The sequence below is a fragment of the Euprymna scolopes genome, chromosome 2 (assembly GCF_053919585.1).
Source record: "Euprymna scolopes isolate OS-2025 chromosome 2, ASM5391958v1, whole genome shotgun sequence".
In the NCBI taxonomy this organism is placed as follows: domain Eukaryota; kingdom Metazoa; phylum Mollusca; class Cephalopoda; order Sepiida; family Sepiolidae; genus Euprymna; species Euprymna scolopes.
Genome location: NC_136483.1, coordinates 12,001,266 through 12,019,694, shown reverse-complemented (window position 1 = coordinate 12,019,694; position 18,429 = coordinate 12,001,266). Strand labels below are relative to the sequence as shown.

The 18,429-nt window shown below is 39.2% G+C and overlaps 1 protein-coding gene across 3 annotated transcripts in view; it reads right to left on the bottom strand.

Annotated features, from left to right (window-relative positions):
* LOC145288529 (lysosomal-trafficking regulator-like) overlaps window positions 1-18,429 on the bottom strand; it is a 402,321-nt gene that overhangs the window by 119,233 nt on the left and 264,659 nt on the right. For all 3 annotated transcript variants that reach the window (XM_080136335.1, XM_080136336.1, XM_080136337.1), the window contains exons 20-24: window positions 16,939-17,137; window positions 14,493-14,606; window positions 11,179-11,727; window positions 9,517-9,659; window positions 6,523-6,692 (exon numbers count right to left, since the gene is read on the bottom strand). In XM_080136335.1, coding sequence (XP_079992461.1) covers window positions 6,523-6,692; window positions 9,517-9,659; window positions 11,179-11,727; window positions 14,493-14,606; window positions 16,939-17,137 — 1,175 coding nt within the window. The remainder of the gene's footprint in view (window positions 1-6,522; window positions 6,693-9,516; window positions 9,660-11,178; window positions 11,728-14,492; window positions 14,607-16,938; window positions 17,138-18,429) is intronic.

The window sequence follows — 18,429 nt, the reverse complement described above, 5'->3', positions numbered from 1 at the left end:
TCCGATCCGAGCGTCCGTCCGTGCTTGATGAACACTGAACCCTCAGTGTTGCTAATTCGTTCGTCTGTACCTTTCATACACTGACTTCTTCCTTCAGTGTCAGTCCGATCCGAGCGTCCGTCCGTACTTGATGAACACTGAACCCTCAGTGTTGCCAATTCGCCGTCCGTACCTCTCATACACTGACACTGTACTCAGTGTCCGTCCGATCTGAGCGCCTGTCCGTACCTGAATGAACACTGAACCCTCAGTGTTGCCAATTCGCCCGTCCGTACCTAGTGGATGCTGAAAACTCAGTGTTGCCAATTGTCCGTCCGTTCCTCTCATAGCCTGAGGCTAACGTATCAGTAACATCTCAGTCGGACCCAAGTCAAACAATCACCCGCATCAGTTACCACGCCGATTCCTCCGACGTCATTCCAGCTTACGGCGAACCGACAAGCATCCCCCTTACCGAATACACCGGCGACGGATCCCGGACCAGCATCGCCCAGTGAACAAATTTGCATTTGCCACCCTTTCGTTTGTTTAAATAAAAGGCGAATCTTCGTCTTTAAACTAAACCACCAGAGTTTGTCATTTCTTCTTTGTCCTGTTGTTTCATTCCTTGTCCTTGTGTCTGATATATATTTAGTTGCACGGTCAGTTGGCTAACCACCTTCAGGCCTCCCCGCAACAAGTGGTGACCCCGACGTGATACTACAGACACAGGCTTGGAAAAATAGACAGGCAGAGAAGATGGCAGAAAGCACAGAGCCAGAGATTAACTTTTCTGCCCCGCTGGTCCAGTTACCGCCTTACAATCCAGTGAACCCCAGGAGTTGGTTCATCCAGCTCGAAGCAATTTTTGCAGCCCGGAGGGTCGTTCGCCAGGACTCGAAATACGCCTCAGTGGTGCAGGCACTACCTCCATCTATGGTAGAAGAAGTAGAGGACATCCTCCTCAACACTCCAGAGCAACTCCCATATACCTGCCTTAAGGAAGCAATCCTCAAGCGAACCGGCCGTTCAGACGAGGATCTCATCAGAGACCTATTTTCGAATGTGACTCTCGGGGACAGAACCCCATCCCAGCTCCTGCGACTGATGAAGAGCCGACTCGGCAACAACAGCATGGCAGAGCCCATTCTCCGCGGTCTTTGGTTGGATCGGCTTCCGCAAAACATTACCCAGGTCCTGGCACTAGTACCCGTAGAGACGCCCCTGGAAATAGTGGCAGACTCGGCCGACAAAGTATACTCACAGGCATACCAACGGATACATCATGTCGAGAGTGACCCCGGGCACCGCTCACGACGATTGGAAGACGAACTTACTCGACTGCGAGCAGAGCTGAGAGAGCTCAAACTCTCCCTACGCCAGAGACAACGTAGCCCAATACCCCACACCCGGAACCGAAGCCGTACCCGCTCCCCAAGCCGAGGACAAAGGAACCTCCCAGGCACATGTTGGTACCACCAATCCTTCGGTGACCGGGCCCAAAAATGCCAACCTCCTTGCAATTACAATAAGGCCCAGGGAAACGAATAGACCGACAGACAGCGACGACTACTCCTGTCGGGACACATCCACACAGTCGTCTTTTCTATGTGTGGGACCGTAATAACAGTCTCAAATTCTTAGTGGACACCGGCGCCGCTATCAGTGTTATACCACCCACCAACAGACCCACCCTGAAACCCACCTCCTTTCAACTTCGAGCGGCAAATGGATCAACCATACAAACCTTCGGCAACAAGGAACTAACCCTCAACCTCAACCTCAGGCGGGATTTCAAATGGTCATTTACATTGGCCGATGTGAAAACACCATTACTCGGTGCCGATTTCCTGGCCTATTACAACCTGTCCGTCCACATGAGGACAAGGACCCTGTCTGACGGCGTGACCTCGATAAAAATCATAGGAACCCCTTCAAGCCTCAACACGACGGGAATCAGCGTGGCAACACAACACGATCCACGGTACGCAACCATCCTGCACCGGTACAAGGACCTAACTCAGCCCATTAAATCTACCGATGCAGGGGAACACCAGACGCAACACCACATTAAGACGACCGGACAACCAGCATTTTCCCGACCCAGAAGACTACCTCCACACAAACTAGCTTACGCCAAGAAAGCATTTGAAGAGATGTTGGCGGACAACACCATCCGCCCATCGGACAGCCCATATGCTTCACCACTGCACCTGGTACCCAAACCGAACGGCGAGTTCCGTATATGCGTGGACTATCGGAAACTAAATTCATCCACGGTCCCCGACCGGTACCCCGTTCCTCACATCCATGACTTCGCCGCCGGCCTACAGGGAGCCAGAATTTTTTCGAAAATAGACCTGACTAAGGCCTACTATCAGGTCCCAGTGGCCTCAGAGGACATCCCAAAGACAGCAGTGACAACTCCCTTTGGACTCTTTGAGTTTACCAAAATGCCTTTCGGATTACGCAACGCAGCCCAAACATTTCAGAGACTCATAGACGAAGTCTTGCGTGGACTACCTTACGTCTATGCTTACATTGACGACATCCTGGTGGCTAGCAGAGATGCTGACCTACACGAGAAACATCTGGATGAAGTGTTCCGCCGCCTAGCACATTACGATCTCCGGATCAACCCAGACAAATGCGAATTCGGAGCACAACACATTGACTTTTTAGGCCATCACACCGACGCTCGTGGAATCACCCCTCTGCCAGAGAAAGTAGAAGCTATCCAGAATTTTCCGGTACCCACATCAATCAAGCAGTTGCGACGTTTCCTGGGAATGATAAATTTTTACCGAAGATTCATCCCAGGATGCTCAAGTCTCCTCACCCCTCTGACGAATATCATACAGAGAAAAAACAAACCCATCTCTCTGGAAGGCGACCAGCTGAAGTCCTTCCACACAGCAAAAGCATCACTGGCTAACTTCACGAAATTAGCACACCTTGACCAGGACGTCCGAACGCGGATATTCCTCACGACAGACGCTTCAGACACTGGAGTCGGGGCCGTGGTAGAACAAGAAATCGATAATCAGCGAAGTCCAATCGCATTCTTCTCAGCTAAATTATCGTCGGCACAGTCGAGGTACAGCACCTTCTCAAAAGAACTCCTGGCAATATACCTTGCCATCAAGCACTTCCGGCACCTATTGGAAGGAAGACATTTCACGGTTCTTACAGATCACAAACCGTTAACAACCTCCCTGTCAAACAACTCTGACAAGTATTCGACACGCGAAATCAGGCATTTGGACTACATTTCGCAGTTCACGTCCGACATCCAATACGTGAAAGGAAGAGACAATGCTGTTGCCGACGCCCTGTCCCGCTCTGACGTCAACTCTATTGAAGACGGCCCACTCAGCCAAGAGATGATAGCGACAGCTCAGGAATCCGACACAACCCTCCCTGAGGCCTTAGAAAACACATCTCTGCAACTAAAGGAATTTCCGGCACCGTTCAGCAGTAAGACCTTGTACTGCGACACAAAGTTGAGCAATCCCAGGCCCTACGTACCACCGGCACTAAGGAAACAAATCTTCAACCACTTTCATGGATTATCACACCCCAGCAAACGGGCAACCGTTAAACTTATCGCTGACCGTTTCGTCTGGCCTAACATGAACTTCGATGTCCGGAACTGGGTAGCGACTTGCCTTGAGTGTCAGAAATGCAAAGTCCAACGACACACGAAATCTCCACCAGGCACATTCAACAACCCTGACGCACGATTTAGCCATATTCATGTCGACATCGTCGGACCCCTCCCGATGTGCCAGGACTTTCAATACCTCCTCACCATAGTCGACCGATTCTCCAGGTGGCCAGTAGCAGTACCCATCAGTGACACCTCTGCTAACACTGTAGCAAAGACAGTACTGCGAGAATGGATAGCCATCTTCGGCGTACCCGGTATCATTACCACAGACCGAGGTGCGCAGTTCCAATCCTCACTTTTCCAAGGATTTACGCAGATGCTCGGCGTTAAACATATAAAAACCACCGCCTATCACCCATGCGCCAACGGTCTCGTCGAACGATTTCATCGAACACTCAAAGTTTCTCTATCTACGAAACACCCCACTAACAACTGGGTGGATGAACTCCCCCTAATACTCCTATCTATCCGGAACTCTCTCAAAGAGGATTTGGAATGTTCACCAGCGGAAATAGTATTTGGCACACCACTCTCCTTGCCCGGTCAATTTTTCGATGATACGAAGCTTGACCTCACTGCTACAAACTCTTTCACCCAAGAACTACGCCATAAAATGGCCCAGTTAAAGTACTCACAGCCAAGGCAACCCACACCAAACACCCACGTTCCACAACAGCTCCGGGATTGCGAATTTATTTTCATCCGTAATGACGCGGTCAAGAAGCCCCTGACACCGACATACCAGGGTCCCTTTAGAGTCCAGAAACGCTCGGACAAGCACCTCACCATCGAGCGAGGAAATCGAACAGACACCGTCTCGATCGATAGAGTAAAACCTGCTCGACTAGAGAAATCCATACACGAGCCTGAACGCAGCTCAATCCATAGAGATCCCCCATCTGCACCAGAAAGCATCCGGGTACAACCTGCTCCACCAGAGCCAGCAGCGGATCATGAAGCACACACCATCCCACCAAGAAAAACCCGTGTAGGAAGGAAAGTCACCTTCCCAGAAAAATACAAATCGTACATTTACTTTAATTGATAACGATCAATTATCCAGGGAGGGGGCCTTGTCGCGGCTTGGCCGCTAACAAACAACAACAACAACAACGACGGCATTACAAACGACCAGCAATTAATAGACTCTACCAAAAATCAGCAGTAGCAAGTAAACAACAACAACAACAACGACGGCATTACAAACGACCAGCAATTAATAGACTCTACCAAAATCAGCAGTAGCAAGTAAACAACAACAACAACAACGACGGCATTACAAACGACCAGCAATTAATAGACTCTACCAAAATCAGCAGTAGCAAGTAAACAACAACAACAACAACGACAGCATTACAAACGAACAGCAATTAATAGACTCTACCAAAATCATCAGCAGCAGCAATGTCGGCGGCTGTCACGTGATTTCAGGGCCCCGTTGTAGAAAAGAAATTTAAAAAAAACATCTTTTCTACAACAATAACAAAAACAACAAACTTTAATTTCCTGGAAAAAACTTTGAAATACAAACAACGAAATCCTTCAGCATCGACTGCTCGTAAAGAACACATCCGGGAATTAATATTAACTGTTGTTTATAAATAGAAACAATTTCCTGCCCGTCCCCGGTATCTAGCAGCCCTCTGAATATTTTCGGCGATATTTTCGCCGCTCGTTGGCTTGGTTCTCATGCAAAGCTCCGCACTTGCTCACGGTTCCCTAACCGTTCGACGCTCGCGCAATCACTGTGACTCCAGTCTCACCACTGTAGCAGTCCAGTCCACTACCACTACAGTGGCTCCGGTCTCCACGCCGTAGAAGTCCACTACCACTACAGTGGCTCCGGTCTCCACGCCGTAGAAGTCCACTACCACTACAGTGGCTCCGGTCTCCACGCCGTAGAAGTCCACTACCACTACAGTGGCTCCGGTCTCCACGCCGTAGAAGTCCACATCATCACCACGACTCTGGCCTCCATGTCGTCTGTACCTTTCATACACTGACTTCTTCCTTCAGTGTCAGTCCGATCCGAGCGTCCGTCCGTACTTGATGAACACTGAACCCTCAGTGTTGCTAATTCGTTCGTCTGTACCTCTCATACACTGACTTCTTCCTTCAGTGTCAGTCCGATCCGAGCGTCCGTCCGTGCTTGATGAACACTGAACCCTCAGTGTTGCTAATTCGTTCGTCTGTACCTTTCATACACTGACTTCTTCCTTCAGTGTCAGTCCGATCCGAGCGTCCGTCCGTACTTGATGAACACTGAACCCTCAGTGTTGCCAATTCGCCGTCCGTACCTCTCATACACTGACACCGTACTCAGTGTCCGTCCGATCTGAGCGCCTGTCCGTACCTGAATGAACACTGAACCCTCAGTGTTGCCAATTCGCCTGTCCGTACCTAGTGGATGCTGAAAACTCAGTGTTGCCAATTGTCCGTCCGTTCCTCTCATAGCCTGAGGCTAACGTATCAGTAACATCTCAGTCGGACCCAAGTCAAACAATCACCCGCATCAGTTACCACGCCGATTCCTCCGACGTCATTCCAGCTTACGGCGAACCGACAAGCATCCCCCTTACCGAATACACCGGCGACGGATCCCGGACCAGCATCGCCCAGTGAACAAATTTGCATTTGCCACCCTTTCGTTTGTTTAAATAAAAGGCGAATCTTCGTCTTTAAACTAAACCACCAGAGTTTGTCATTTCTTCTTTGTCCTGTTGTTTCATTCCTTGTCCTTGTGTCTGATATATATTTAGTTGCACGGTCAGTTGGCTAACCACCTTCAGGCCTCCCCGCAACACATTCACAGATGACATGAAATGCACGGGGGAGGAGGAGGGGGGGGGGTAAAGATTGTAAAAGAAACTCACTCAGCATCCAGTTGATAAGGCTTTGCCAAGAGGATAGAAAAGGCCATTTCAATGATGCACTTCTCTGACGGATAAGAATAAAGTTGCGTCGCAAGAAGGTGGAATCCATTCATCTTGAGAAATACATCAATGTGATTATTTCGACAACGTTGCAAATAAATATCCAGTAACTGGAAGAAAAAAAGAATAAAGCAAATAATTTACTGATAATAAATAAACGAAGCTTAGTTATTAGTTTTTCTCTACATAGGAACCACCCAGATTTATACATTTTCCCCATCATTTAATGCAGTTCTTTTTCTTTTTTTTTTGGTCCAAAGCCACTCGAGGATAAAGGGTTAATGTGGATATTGTAGTCATTGGGACAGTTGTGTAATAATCATTTGTAGAAGTAATTTGGTATAATTAGATTATTTATGAGGACGGCTCAAGAAGAGCTTGTTTATGTTGAACTTGCAGATAATGATATTGTAGTCAGCTGGAAAGCAGACCAGCAGAACAGAGTTCCATAGGCGGGCAGTTCTAAGAAAGAAGTTCTGTTCATGGAATCTGTTTATGTTTAGGTAATGATAGGGAGGAAGGAAATTTATTGATAGTGATTTTGGCTAAATGAGTTTTTTGTGAAAGATTGGTAAGGGAGGACCATAGATTGGAGCTCAGTCGAACACTTGCCATGAAAATAGCACTAGAGCAGTGACAGGCCTGCAAAATCTCTTCTGTGTGTTGCTGTGAGAAAGAGGCTGCAGAGAAGAGAAAGGGGCATCGCCTACTAGATTACAAAATCTGTTTTGAACTCTGTTAAGGCAAGATAGGCTGCTTCGAACAGCTCCTGCCCAGATGTGGTAACAGTATTCAATCCTAGGATATATTTGGCTCTTACACAGGTAAAGAATTGCTTCAGCAGTGAGATATCTACTGGAGCAGTAGAATGCTCCAACCATTTTTCCAGAGACCATGGCTACAGATTTGATGTATGTGCTCCATTTCAGATTGAGAATGAAGGTCAGACCAAGAAGTTTGGCTAAAGATGGGGCGTCCTCAAGGTGAAAGCCATTCATTTCAATAGGGGCCAGATGTGAGTCAGAGTGTTGATGATGGAAAGATAGAAGTTCCGTTTTAGATGCATCAAAATTTACAAGCCACTTTTTTTCCCCATTGTACCACAGAGGAGAGAGAATCAGAGATCTTGGCCATTTCTCATCTTAGAAGTGTTGCCATAGATGGTAGTATCGGCAGCATAAATGTCTATGAATGATGTAAGGATGTGATTTGGAAGATCAATGATGTAGATCAAGAAGAGAGTTGGGCTCAGGATGGACCCCTGAGGGACTCCAGCATTAATACTATGAGCTTCTGATTTCTGCCCATCACCCACTACTCTTATGAACCTATCAGAGAGAAATGATTTAATAATTGAAAAGACGTTTCCAGCTATACAGTAGCTGGAGATTTTGTGGAGTAGACCTTTATGCCATATCCTATCAAAGGTTTTTGATATGTCAAGAGTAATTGCCCTAGAAAGGAAGCCTCCGTCGAGAGATTTGCTAATCCTATGAGATATAATTGTAAGCACATCTGCTGTGGATCTAGCGGAACGGAAACCATATTGTGTGTCATTGAGGAGGTTGTTTCTATTGAGGTCGTTGATCACTTCTGTTTAACACAGTTTACTCATGAGGCACAGGAGACTGATTGGTCTGTACTGAGAGGGAGATAACCGATCACCTGAATTTTTGATAAGCTTGGCAACATCACGCACAGTTGTTTATATATCGCATAGCATGTTTTCAGACACAGGAAGAAATATGGGAAGTAGTTGGCCCTGATCACATAGGGTAAAATTTGCTGCAAAATTCTTGGCAAGGAGTTTGACTGTCTGATGCTGATGAGATTACTTCAGGTCCATTGATGATGGTTGGGATAGAGGAAACGCTTTGGTTCAGGATCCTGTTTGTTATTCACCAAAACTCATGAGAACCAAGCCATTGCTCAGCTACTTTGGAGTTGACGAATTGAGCATACAACTCGCTTGCATTTTTTTTATTTTTACAGTAATCTGAAGACCATTTTGTAGAACATCCCACGTTGGTCCTCCAATCACAAGGATGTGGTTTTCCTTTTAAAAACAGCTTTATGGTTGGGAAGAGGTGAAAATCAGAGAATGCAAGGTCATTAAAGTAGGGAAGGTGAAGAATTTTTTAGCTGGACACCCATACTTTTGATCAGGTGACATGAGTAGTGTGAACCAGATTACTGTCTTGCAGGAGGAGGATACCATTGGAGGCGGTGAATTTTCACTATATTCATTGGGCTATAGTCTCTCGATCATGGACCACATTTCATTCTGTGTAATCAGCTTTTTTGAAAAACTTGGACATTTTCTTGGCACATCTTTGAATTATTCTTTGAGCACTTAGCACATTCTGGAAAGATGTCACCAACCTGGGAATCCATCTGGCAGACACCTTATGCATATGCAAATGGTAATTAATGATCGTTTTTCAAAGACTCTGTACTAATCTTTCCTTGTTGGGTTATTTGGCAAATAGTCATGTGTCGATCTTAACTTGACTGACAGACACCTCATCAATGGCAGAAAGGGGAGCAATGATGACCAGGTCTCTGAACTGTTTCAACAGATTTCCGACCATGTTTGACTTCATGATGCCAGCAATTATCATACATGTCTTTTATTTCATCAAAAGCCTTCTATGATGTGCATCCTTTCATATACAAAACCTGGATCACTGTGCAACACTCGACAGGTTTCATTTCACACCTAACTCATAAACCATAATTCAGAGCTTTAATTCGCTACATAAGCCAGAAATATATAAATTATTGCACATGTAAAATTTGAGCAAGATTAAATTGGCAGTAAGTCAGAAGCATTATTTATTGAACGCCATTTGTGTGTGTAATTATATATGTGAATCATTCATTGCTAAGGAAAGATATTTCTTTTCATTGGCATTTTTCAATTTTATTACTTACCCTCACAACTAAAGCTCTAATTTTTGCTGAGCTGTTGTTCGCAAGGACGATAAGTACTCTAGCATTGATCACATTACATAACAACTGTTCAAGTCTTCCTTCGTCAAACATTACCAATGTAGAGCAAAGCAGATCCAATAAACCTACAAGAGGAAGGGAGAGAAAAATGTACAAAGACTATGTGGAAAATGAAGAAAAAATAAAATGTTTTATAAAGTTGTTCTACACACACACAGTCAAAACAAGGTTTAAATAATGCCCGAGCTTTGTATGATTGTAATAAGTTTTATCACATGAAAAAATTTGTTGTTTCAAAACTTCTTGAATAAGTGAAAAACTTCTTGAATAAAAGAGTTCAAAAAAAAATTTTGGACAAAATTAAAAACTAAAAACAAAAATATCAAAGAAAAAATACAAATTAAATAAAAACTTCCAATAAAAATGTTAGAAAAAATGTAAAAAGAAAGGCAAAAAATATTTTTTAAAAATCATTAAAAATTACCAAAAAAAAAAAAAATATTCATCAGAAAAGAAATTATGGAAAAAAAATGAAAAATTATTAAAAATGAGGGAAAAAACCAACAGCAAAAAGATATTGTTCTCTATTTTGACAGTGGTTTCAAATGTAAAAATAATCAGTTTCTTTGTCATTCTATAAAATATATTTTTCAGACAATTTTTTGCTGACAAGAAAATTACATTTTTGTTTAAGTTTGGAGATTATTTTTTTTCATTCTTTAAATCTGTTTAGTTATTCATCAGGAATTTTATTTCATACGATTTCCAGAAAAAAGTTCCTATCATGAGAGCATAGAGTTAATTCTATGTTTGCAAAAAAAGATAGTAAAACAAAAATGAATTAATATCAAGTTTTAATTCTCAAAATTTATGCATCAAATTTATATTATTTGGATGTTGTTCTCATGTCTTGGCTGATATAAGCTTTCAGCCATGACAAGATATGTCTGAAGAAGGTCAAAGTCAGACAAAACATTGTGAAAATAATGCTCAAGAACTCAATATAAGAACAGTAGTCTAAATAATCCAAATAATATTTGCATTTTAATTTACAAAATAACATCTAATTAATTAACTATTGATTATAATTGTTTTTTGATTCAATGATCGTTTTCATTTTATTATTACAGAGATATTGGAATAAATTATGTTTTTTAAGTTTGCTAATAATTAAAAGATAATAGAGTTTGGTTTAAATTATTTTATGTATTAAAAGATACATTCCAAACATTTTAATGAAATCAATTTCAGAACTAAAACCTTCTTTTTGTGAGGAAAGAGAGACTCAGATTTAATTTTCTTGTTTTTTTTTTACAAAAGTTTAACACAACGGTAAACGTGTTCAATGGGCTGATAAACCAGGGTTCAATCCTCAGTCAAAGACATAAAATGGTACTTGATACCGCTTGACACCCCTTGCCAAAAACTCAGCGCTATAAGAAGAGGATCAAAGGGGAAGTGAAGTAATCCTGAGAATGAAGTGGTGTCTTCCCTTATATTTCAGTGTAGCAGCTAATAAAAGGGGGAGCTTTCAGGTTGTCATTGACTATAATCAGCCACTAAGTTTTTATTTTTTTTGTTAAAAACATGCTAGTTACAAGGTCTTTGAATGAACACAAATGGTTTGCAACACCATCCACTTACCTGTACACAGTATAACGAGCCCTTTCTCTATGTCATCGTAATTCTCACTTTCATAAAGAAAAGCATCCTCCTCCTCATCGGATTCAAAAGAACTAGCTTCGTCTATGCTCGTGGGTGTCAAAGAATCGGACAAGGATGATGGCGTCTTCGATTGATCATTATCACTTGGTTCTTCTTCGACGGGCGTCATCTCCTTAGCCTCTACCGCAAAACTCGTCACAGTAGTCAAAGGTACCCGTGCATTAGCAACATTTTCAATCATTTCCCAGCTTCCATGTTCAGTGAGGAAGAGGACTTCTTTTGGAGTTTCCTCGTCTTGTTTTTCCCATTTATTGTAAACAGCTGACGTAGTTGCTGCTGTTGCTACCGATGTTGTCTTTGAGATCTCCTGAAATTGTTCAGCATAATTGTTTTTGTCCTTCTGAGTTTTCCATTCTCTGAGTTCTTCCTTATTGGTCGGGTAAGAAGCAGAACGAGGTCGGGTGGCGCCAATTTGCCGTTCATAAATCGGCTTACTGTTAGAAACAAAGGAGACAGTACGGAATAGACCTGGAAAACAAAAACATAGAAAGTTGAAGAATTAATTTCTTTTGTTTTAGTTCTAGTGTCCATTTATACATGACTACTAAAGATACCCAACATTGGCAAGGTTTTACATGAAAAATATAATACCAGTGTGAGACGTCCTGAAGAATCCTACCATAAGAGAAATTAGAGGTTAGGGTTATGCCCCTTCGAAATTAATATAGGCTAGAGTTGTGCTCCTTAAGAGAAGGTGCTTGTGCATTATAAGTGGATATAAAAAATTATAATGCAATTGCATTAAAAAACACTGGTCCATGTTTACATGTTATGTAGAAAATAGTGCAAATTACAAAAAAATGATCAAGTAGAAGATCTGCTAGAACTATATTTTTACAAAAAAAAAAAAACAAATATCCTTATTATTGATCTGCCATTTTAAAAATTGTAAATAACTAGGTATATCCAAATTGAATGCCGATGCTCAAAATGTATAAACATCTTGACCCCCCCCCTCCCTTTACTTAAAAATTCACCAAAAATCAGGAAATTAACCAATCAATGAAATTTTCAGTATTTATCAAATAATGATCACGGAATATAAATTATTTTTATTTGAATCTTAGTGGAAATGTATTCTTTTGGTTAAACAAAAAATACCTTTGCTAAAGTTATGGTTTTCAGTAGTAAAAAAAAAAAAAAATTGCATGAATTTATTTTTTATTAAAATTTTTATGAAAATAAAGCATCATAAATTGTAACAATAAAAAAAGTATATTTTTTACAAGAACATTACTAAAGTTTGTATTAATGAATTCGATATAACTCAAAGAAAAATTAATTTCTCAAACTACCAATATTATCATTGAATTAAGCATTGTTCATTTAACATTTTCACACAAAAATATAATTGCAAAAAATATTTTTACTTTTTTCTTTTTGAATTACAGGTTTCGCATAATATATGATTCTAATAATTTCCTTGTTTGCATGAATGTGAAACTTTCAGCATAACATAATTTTTATATAATCTTGAAAAATAAAACATTATTTTTAATTTAAAAGCAGGAACATAGAAAAATAATTAAATTAAAAAATGGTAAAAATTAGACAAATGATCACGATAGGAATGTATGGATGTACATCTGGGAGAAAGAAAAAAAAACAGCACCCCCTACCTCCCTTTAACTACCTGACGCCATTTTCAGACAGCCTTTTGACTGTCTGAAAATTTGGGCTTATGTATAATCCATGTAATGAGGACTATGTTTTCTTTCAGTTGAACGAAGCAAGAATCTCTCACTTTTGGGAGCTAATTAAGCTATTTTTTGTATAAACAAGGTGTTTTTTTTTTTTTATTTAATTCAATTTCTTAGGACTTTAGTAATTATCTTTGAAATAGATCCAGAAAACTAATATTGATCTTTCAAGGGATTTTTACAATAAATTTATTTAACTTCAAAATTTAGTTGAATTAGTTAACTTGCCATGAAAACATTTTTAATAATATTTTTTTTTTTTACATGTTCGAATATATTTTTCCTTTTGGAAATTAACTTTAGTCTTTAATCTTTCAAATACAATAAAAAAAAATAGAAGCCTACAAAAAAATTATGATAAATCGGTTTTCAAAACTATGCCCCCCCCTTTATTCCGCCATTTTTGCCCATACCTATAAATAGTGTAAGTTAACAAAACAAGGGAGATAAGTCAGTTTATTATACAGAATAAACCTCTAAAACTGCTTTATTCTAGAAAAAAAATTTTTTTCTTGAAATCATTTTTCTACTCGATTAGTTTTCGTAATTTTTTAATTTTTTTTACTAATTTTGACGTGACATATAATTATGTAAAAGTGTTTTTACTTAAAATGCTTTTTTTTTCAGATATCCATTTATAATTCACAAAATTTAGTGCAAATATAAAATTTACTAGTAATAACATAACTGATGTTATCAAAAAACAGATGATCGAGAATAAATATCATAATTCAAACTCGACCACTAGTCGATCATTCTACCAATGAGAAAATTCCTCATTAACAATATTCTGGGTACTTTTTTGATTGAGACTTAAGTAAAATGTAGTAGTCCAAAATAAAATCACAGGAAAACTTCTGACTATATTTACTTATCAATAAAATATATTAATGTCCACCAAAAATTACAAAAAAATAAGAGTACAATTTTAATAAAAAAAAAATTTAATTAATTTACTATTTGGAGTCCACAAACTTCAAATGACATTCGCATCAAGTCAAGCTTATTGCAGATTATCTTCCTTTTTCTAACATGAAGACATCATGTTGACTCGTCCTGAGCTTATGGATTGAATCAATGAATTTTAATCAAAATTCTGCTTGCTTATTTTCTGTAAGTTTTGGTGAATAGTTCAAAATAGAATAATTGGAAAACTTATGAAAATATTTTTCACTGATAAATATATTTGAACTATCATATTTTACTGGTGTGCCAATATAAAAAAAGTACCATTTCCTTTTATAAATTGCATTTCATGGGGAAAGAAAAAAGTTATTTATTAGTTGTCTCCCAATTAAGGGAGACAACTAATAAATAACTTTTTAGAATAGTCAAATAATAGTTATGGTTACTTTGGAAACTTTACAAAAGATGTTTGTCATTGAAAGACATTCAAATTCTAAATGTTTATCAATACTGGAGTTGCCATGACAGCAGAATGGATTATTTGAAAAATAATAAGGCATTTTTTTCATGGTGAGTTGATCATAAAGAAACACCAAACTATTTTATAGATAATCCATTAGTACTTACCTTTCCGCTCTTCCTCAGAGGCATTTTCGTAATCATTCAGAGTAGCAAGTCTCACTTGTTCAATACGTCGCTTTTTCCGGCTATACTTTTTCCCAACGGGTGTTCCAGGAACACCTAGAAAAAGACAAACAATTTTATCCCATTTATTACAAGTAAGAAAATAAACATCTCATATAATTGCATAATATTATTATTATTATTATTTTTACTGTCACATTTTGTGTCTGGCTATTGTTATTGCCGATTTTATGCTGATAGGATAATCATAACAAGTGACTATAGGCTATCTTTTCTCCGTCTTCCAACACTTTTTACAAGAGTCTTGCAGTTCCAAACAACAGTTCCTGAAATACTCTAACACTGCAATGGATCTCCATTTTCTCAATTCACTTACCAAATTCTTGTCACACATCTCAAGGCTCCATCAAAATAAGTACAACTTTTACCTTCCACAATCTTTTTGTCTCCCTTTTCAAATCTTGGTAATTTTCGACGTTCTTTTCCTTGTCCTCCACATTCACATCAGTTAATGATTATTGCCTTGCGTTCCTTTTGTTCCAGCAAGATTAAATCTGGTCTCCTTGGATATTCATATCCCACGATAAGTTCACATTATTACTTTACACCACCCCTTCTGGGGCATGCTCATACCATTTTTCATTGCATTCCAAGCCTTTTTCTTTGCATATATTCCAATGAATAATTGCAAGAAAGGTTCATTGTTGTTGTTGATATCATCATCATCATCATTCTTCACCACTCACTAGAAGTTTTTCAAACTGACCAACAATCATTCACTGTCAATAATTTGTGGTGTTTCCTGAAGTCTGATTGAAAATAAATCTCGCCAGATTTTGAGTGCTCTCCACCTTTCTCAATACCCAGTCTCGAAGATTTCATGTTATCACAACAGCCACTTACCTTTGATCTCTCATTTTATTATTACTGTTTATTCATTACAAGTTTTAACTTATCTATGAGTGATTTTCCTGACAAAGGGAAAAGAATTGCTATTTTCTGAGTTGGCTGTTGTCTTAAATGGACGGTATGTGAAGAGTTTTAAGCTTTTCATAGTTATCCTCGTCATTGCCAATTTATTCATCTTGCTAACATGTAACGTCAAGTGGCTTTTTATTTTTGATAAATTGTGAAACATTAAATAAAACAAATTCCCATAACCTTCCAATATTCTTGATTTCTTTCAATTATTATTGCAAATTATACGAGTTCTTTCTTTGAAATTTGAGTAAAAATATGGTAGTTTTTTCATATTTCTATCCTGGCAGTTATTGCAACAATTATTGCTGTGTATTGAACAACCAATAATTGTTATTTTCTGTTTGTAAATTGTTGAAGGTCTTTGGAAACAGTTCAGAAATGGCGAGGATAAGTGTTTGTCTAGTGAAGTCACAAGATCAAGTTTGATGTGTGTGTGAAATTAAAATGAATCACATGACATTATAAAAAGTTTTTAAAAAGTTGAAAATGGTTGGGAAGAGCGGGTCAAAATAAACATTTAAAAATGGTTTCTTAAAACAAACTACTCTCCGCCATCATGTCAACATATGATATAAAAAAACAAATGAGCAAGATGTCAATTAGAAAAATACTTCAAAGTATTGATTTGAATTTATCTCAGTTGAGTTTGTTTTGCCACATTAGATTAGCATGCAGACAGTGTTAGGGTTTAAAATATAAGATTAAATGTGACCAAAACAATGAAGAAAAGAAAATGAAGAGTTACCATTTTGTTTCTGTTTTTAATTGAAAGGTTAACACTGTTTAATTATTCATTTGGTTTCACTTCTTACTATTTCAACATTTTTCTTTTTTTTGACACTTGATCATTGCCAAACATGATATACTGACACTTGAACATATGCGCTACTATTTAGGATCACATCTACAGGGAAAAAAGTGAAGATATAAGCAAGATGTTTGTTCACATTACATTTAAACTTCTGCAGGTTAGTACAGTCAGAGAAGCTGGAAACAGGGAGGGAATTCTAAAGTCTGGCAGTCTGAAAGAAGAAACTATTAAAGTAAAAAGTTTTCCGGCATTTAAGGATTTCTACAGTGAAGGGGTGGGATTTTGCTGCTAGACGGATTTGTCAGGGTTATGCACAAGTGCAATGAATTCCTGAGAGTACATTCCATTAAAGTACTTGTAAAGTGGGCACAGAGATGCAACAGATGCAACATTTTGGTGATGGGACAGAGATTGGAGTTTGGTTGATAGTAAGGGATCTATCAGATTGGAGACTCTTTTTTGGACTGTCTAAGAGGAAGAGACTAGAGATGGATGCATTCTAGTGTCATCATCCTTTCTTTAGAGTCCAGTGGACATATTTAATGGATTTAAAAAAATAAAAATAAAAAAACAGTATCTAATTTCCTAATCAATCAAAAAAAAAACCCAAAAAAAAACAAGGGAAATAACTCTTACCCCACCAGCAGTTGAAATAAAATCCTGATCTTGTGTAGTTGATGTACGTATCAGCGGCAGGATGCATCAGGAGAAGAAAATCACAGACTGCAACAATCAAGTGGGAATCTGGAGGAGATCCCACCAGTTTTTGGATGATGCCAACGATGGAGGTGCTGATAGCTGTGGAAGGGGCAGGCAAATGATCTCTCACAAGCTCCTGGGAGGACAGTCGAGAAAGAAAATAGATTTGTATTTATTTTTATCTTTTGAAAACATGTACCAATACTTGCCTTAAATGAATGAGGAAACAGATTTTTGTACACTGTATTAAAAAAGTTACTAATCACAAAAAAAAACAAACTGGTTTTACTTTATATAGAAGGCTGTGTGTCTTTGGGCATCTCTATTCAATAATTTTATGTCAACTTTAAAGAAAAAAAGAATTCATAGAATATAATAATAATATAGGGAATCATAAAAACTGAAACTGTATAATTGTAACATCCCCCCCCCTGTGCTCCTGACTTCTACTCCACCTCTCGTTTTTTTTTTTTTTAGTTTTTTTTTTTTTGTGCGTGTTACTATAAACTGGCGCCACACAAAATAAGTGGGTTGGGTTAAGGATGACAGAAAGACTGAGGAGAGAGCACTGACCAGACCGCCACTGGACAAGTGCAAAGAGAAATGGGACCTTGAGGAGGTTTATTGCCACTCAAATTCCAGTGGAGACCAATGGCTCCCGCCAGGGAGAAATCAATGGTAAGCAGCTATTGTGATAACGCAAATTCATTTGCAAATGTTATCGAAAGAGGTGGAGAGTACTGGAAATCTGGGGAGACTTGTCACTCAGCTTCCAGGGAACACCACAGGTTGTTTTTAAGGAAAGATATTTGAAGACCTGTATGAAAGCTTCTTGTGAGCCAATAATAATATATGATATCAAATTCTCAAATATTTCATCAGATAGACCCAAAAATGTTTCTGTAAATTCATTTCTTACAAGTCTTTCGGATTTCATAGAATCATCAATAAAATTCACAATCCTTTCTACATCTTTTATTGTAATATGTATCATTAGCGTTCACCTATGTTAGTGTGACACTCGACGGAACACTGTCATACAAAACCAATGTCAAGAAGCTTCACAAGAGGCTATTGACACACAACAGCCTGCTCACGACTGGCTAACAACTCTTGGGGAACCGAGGCACAGATGTTATGCCTGTCAGTAGTGCTGGGCTACTCGACTGCTGAATACTATACAGCGGCATGGGCTAGTTCTGATCAGTCTTCAAAGGTCGGCATCAATTTCAATAAGGCATGCAGGGTGATTACCAGCAACCTGAAATCAATCAACTTGGTATCCATCTACAGGATGTCCAGAATTACTCCGCTACAGATCTGTTGAGAGGCGATAGCAAAGGCAGAGCTGATAAGCAGAGCAACGACAATCCCCTATTTGGACACGAAGAGGTGCCGTAACAATTGCCATCTCACAAGAGCTTTGCC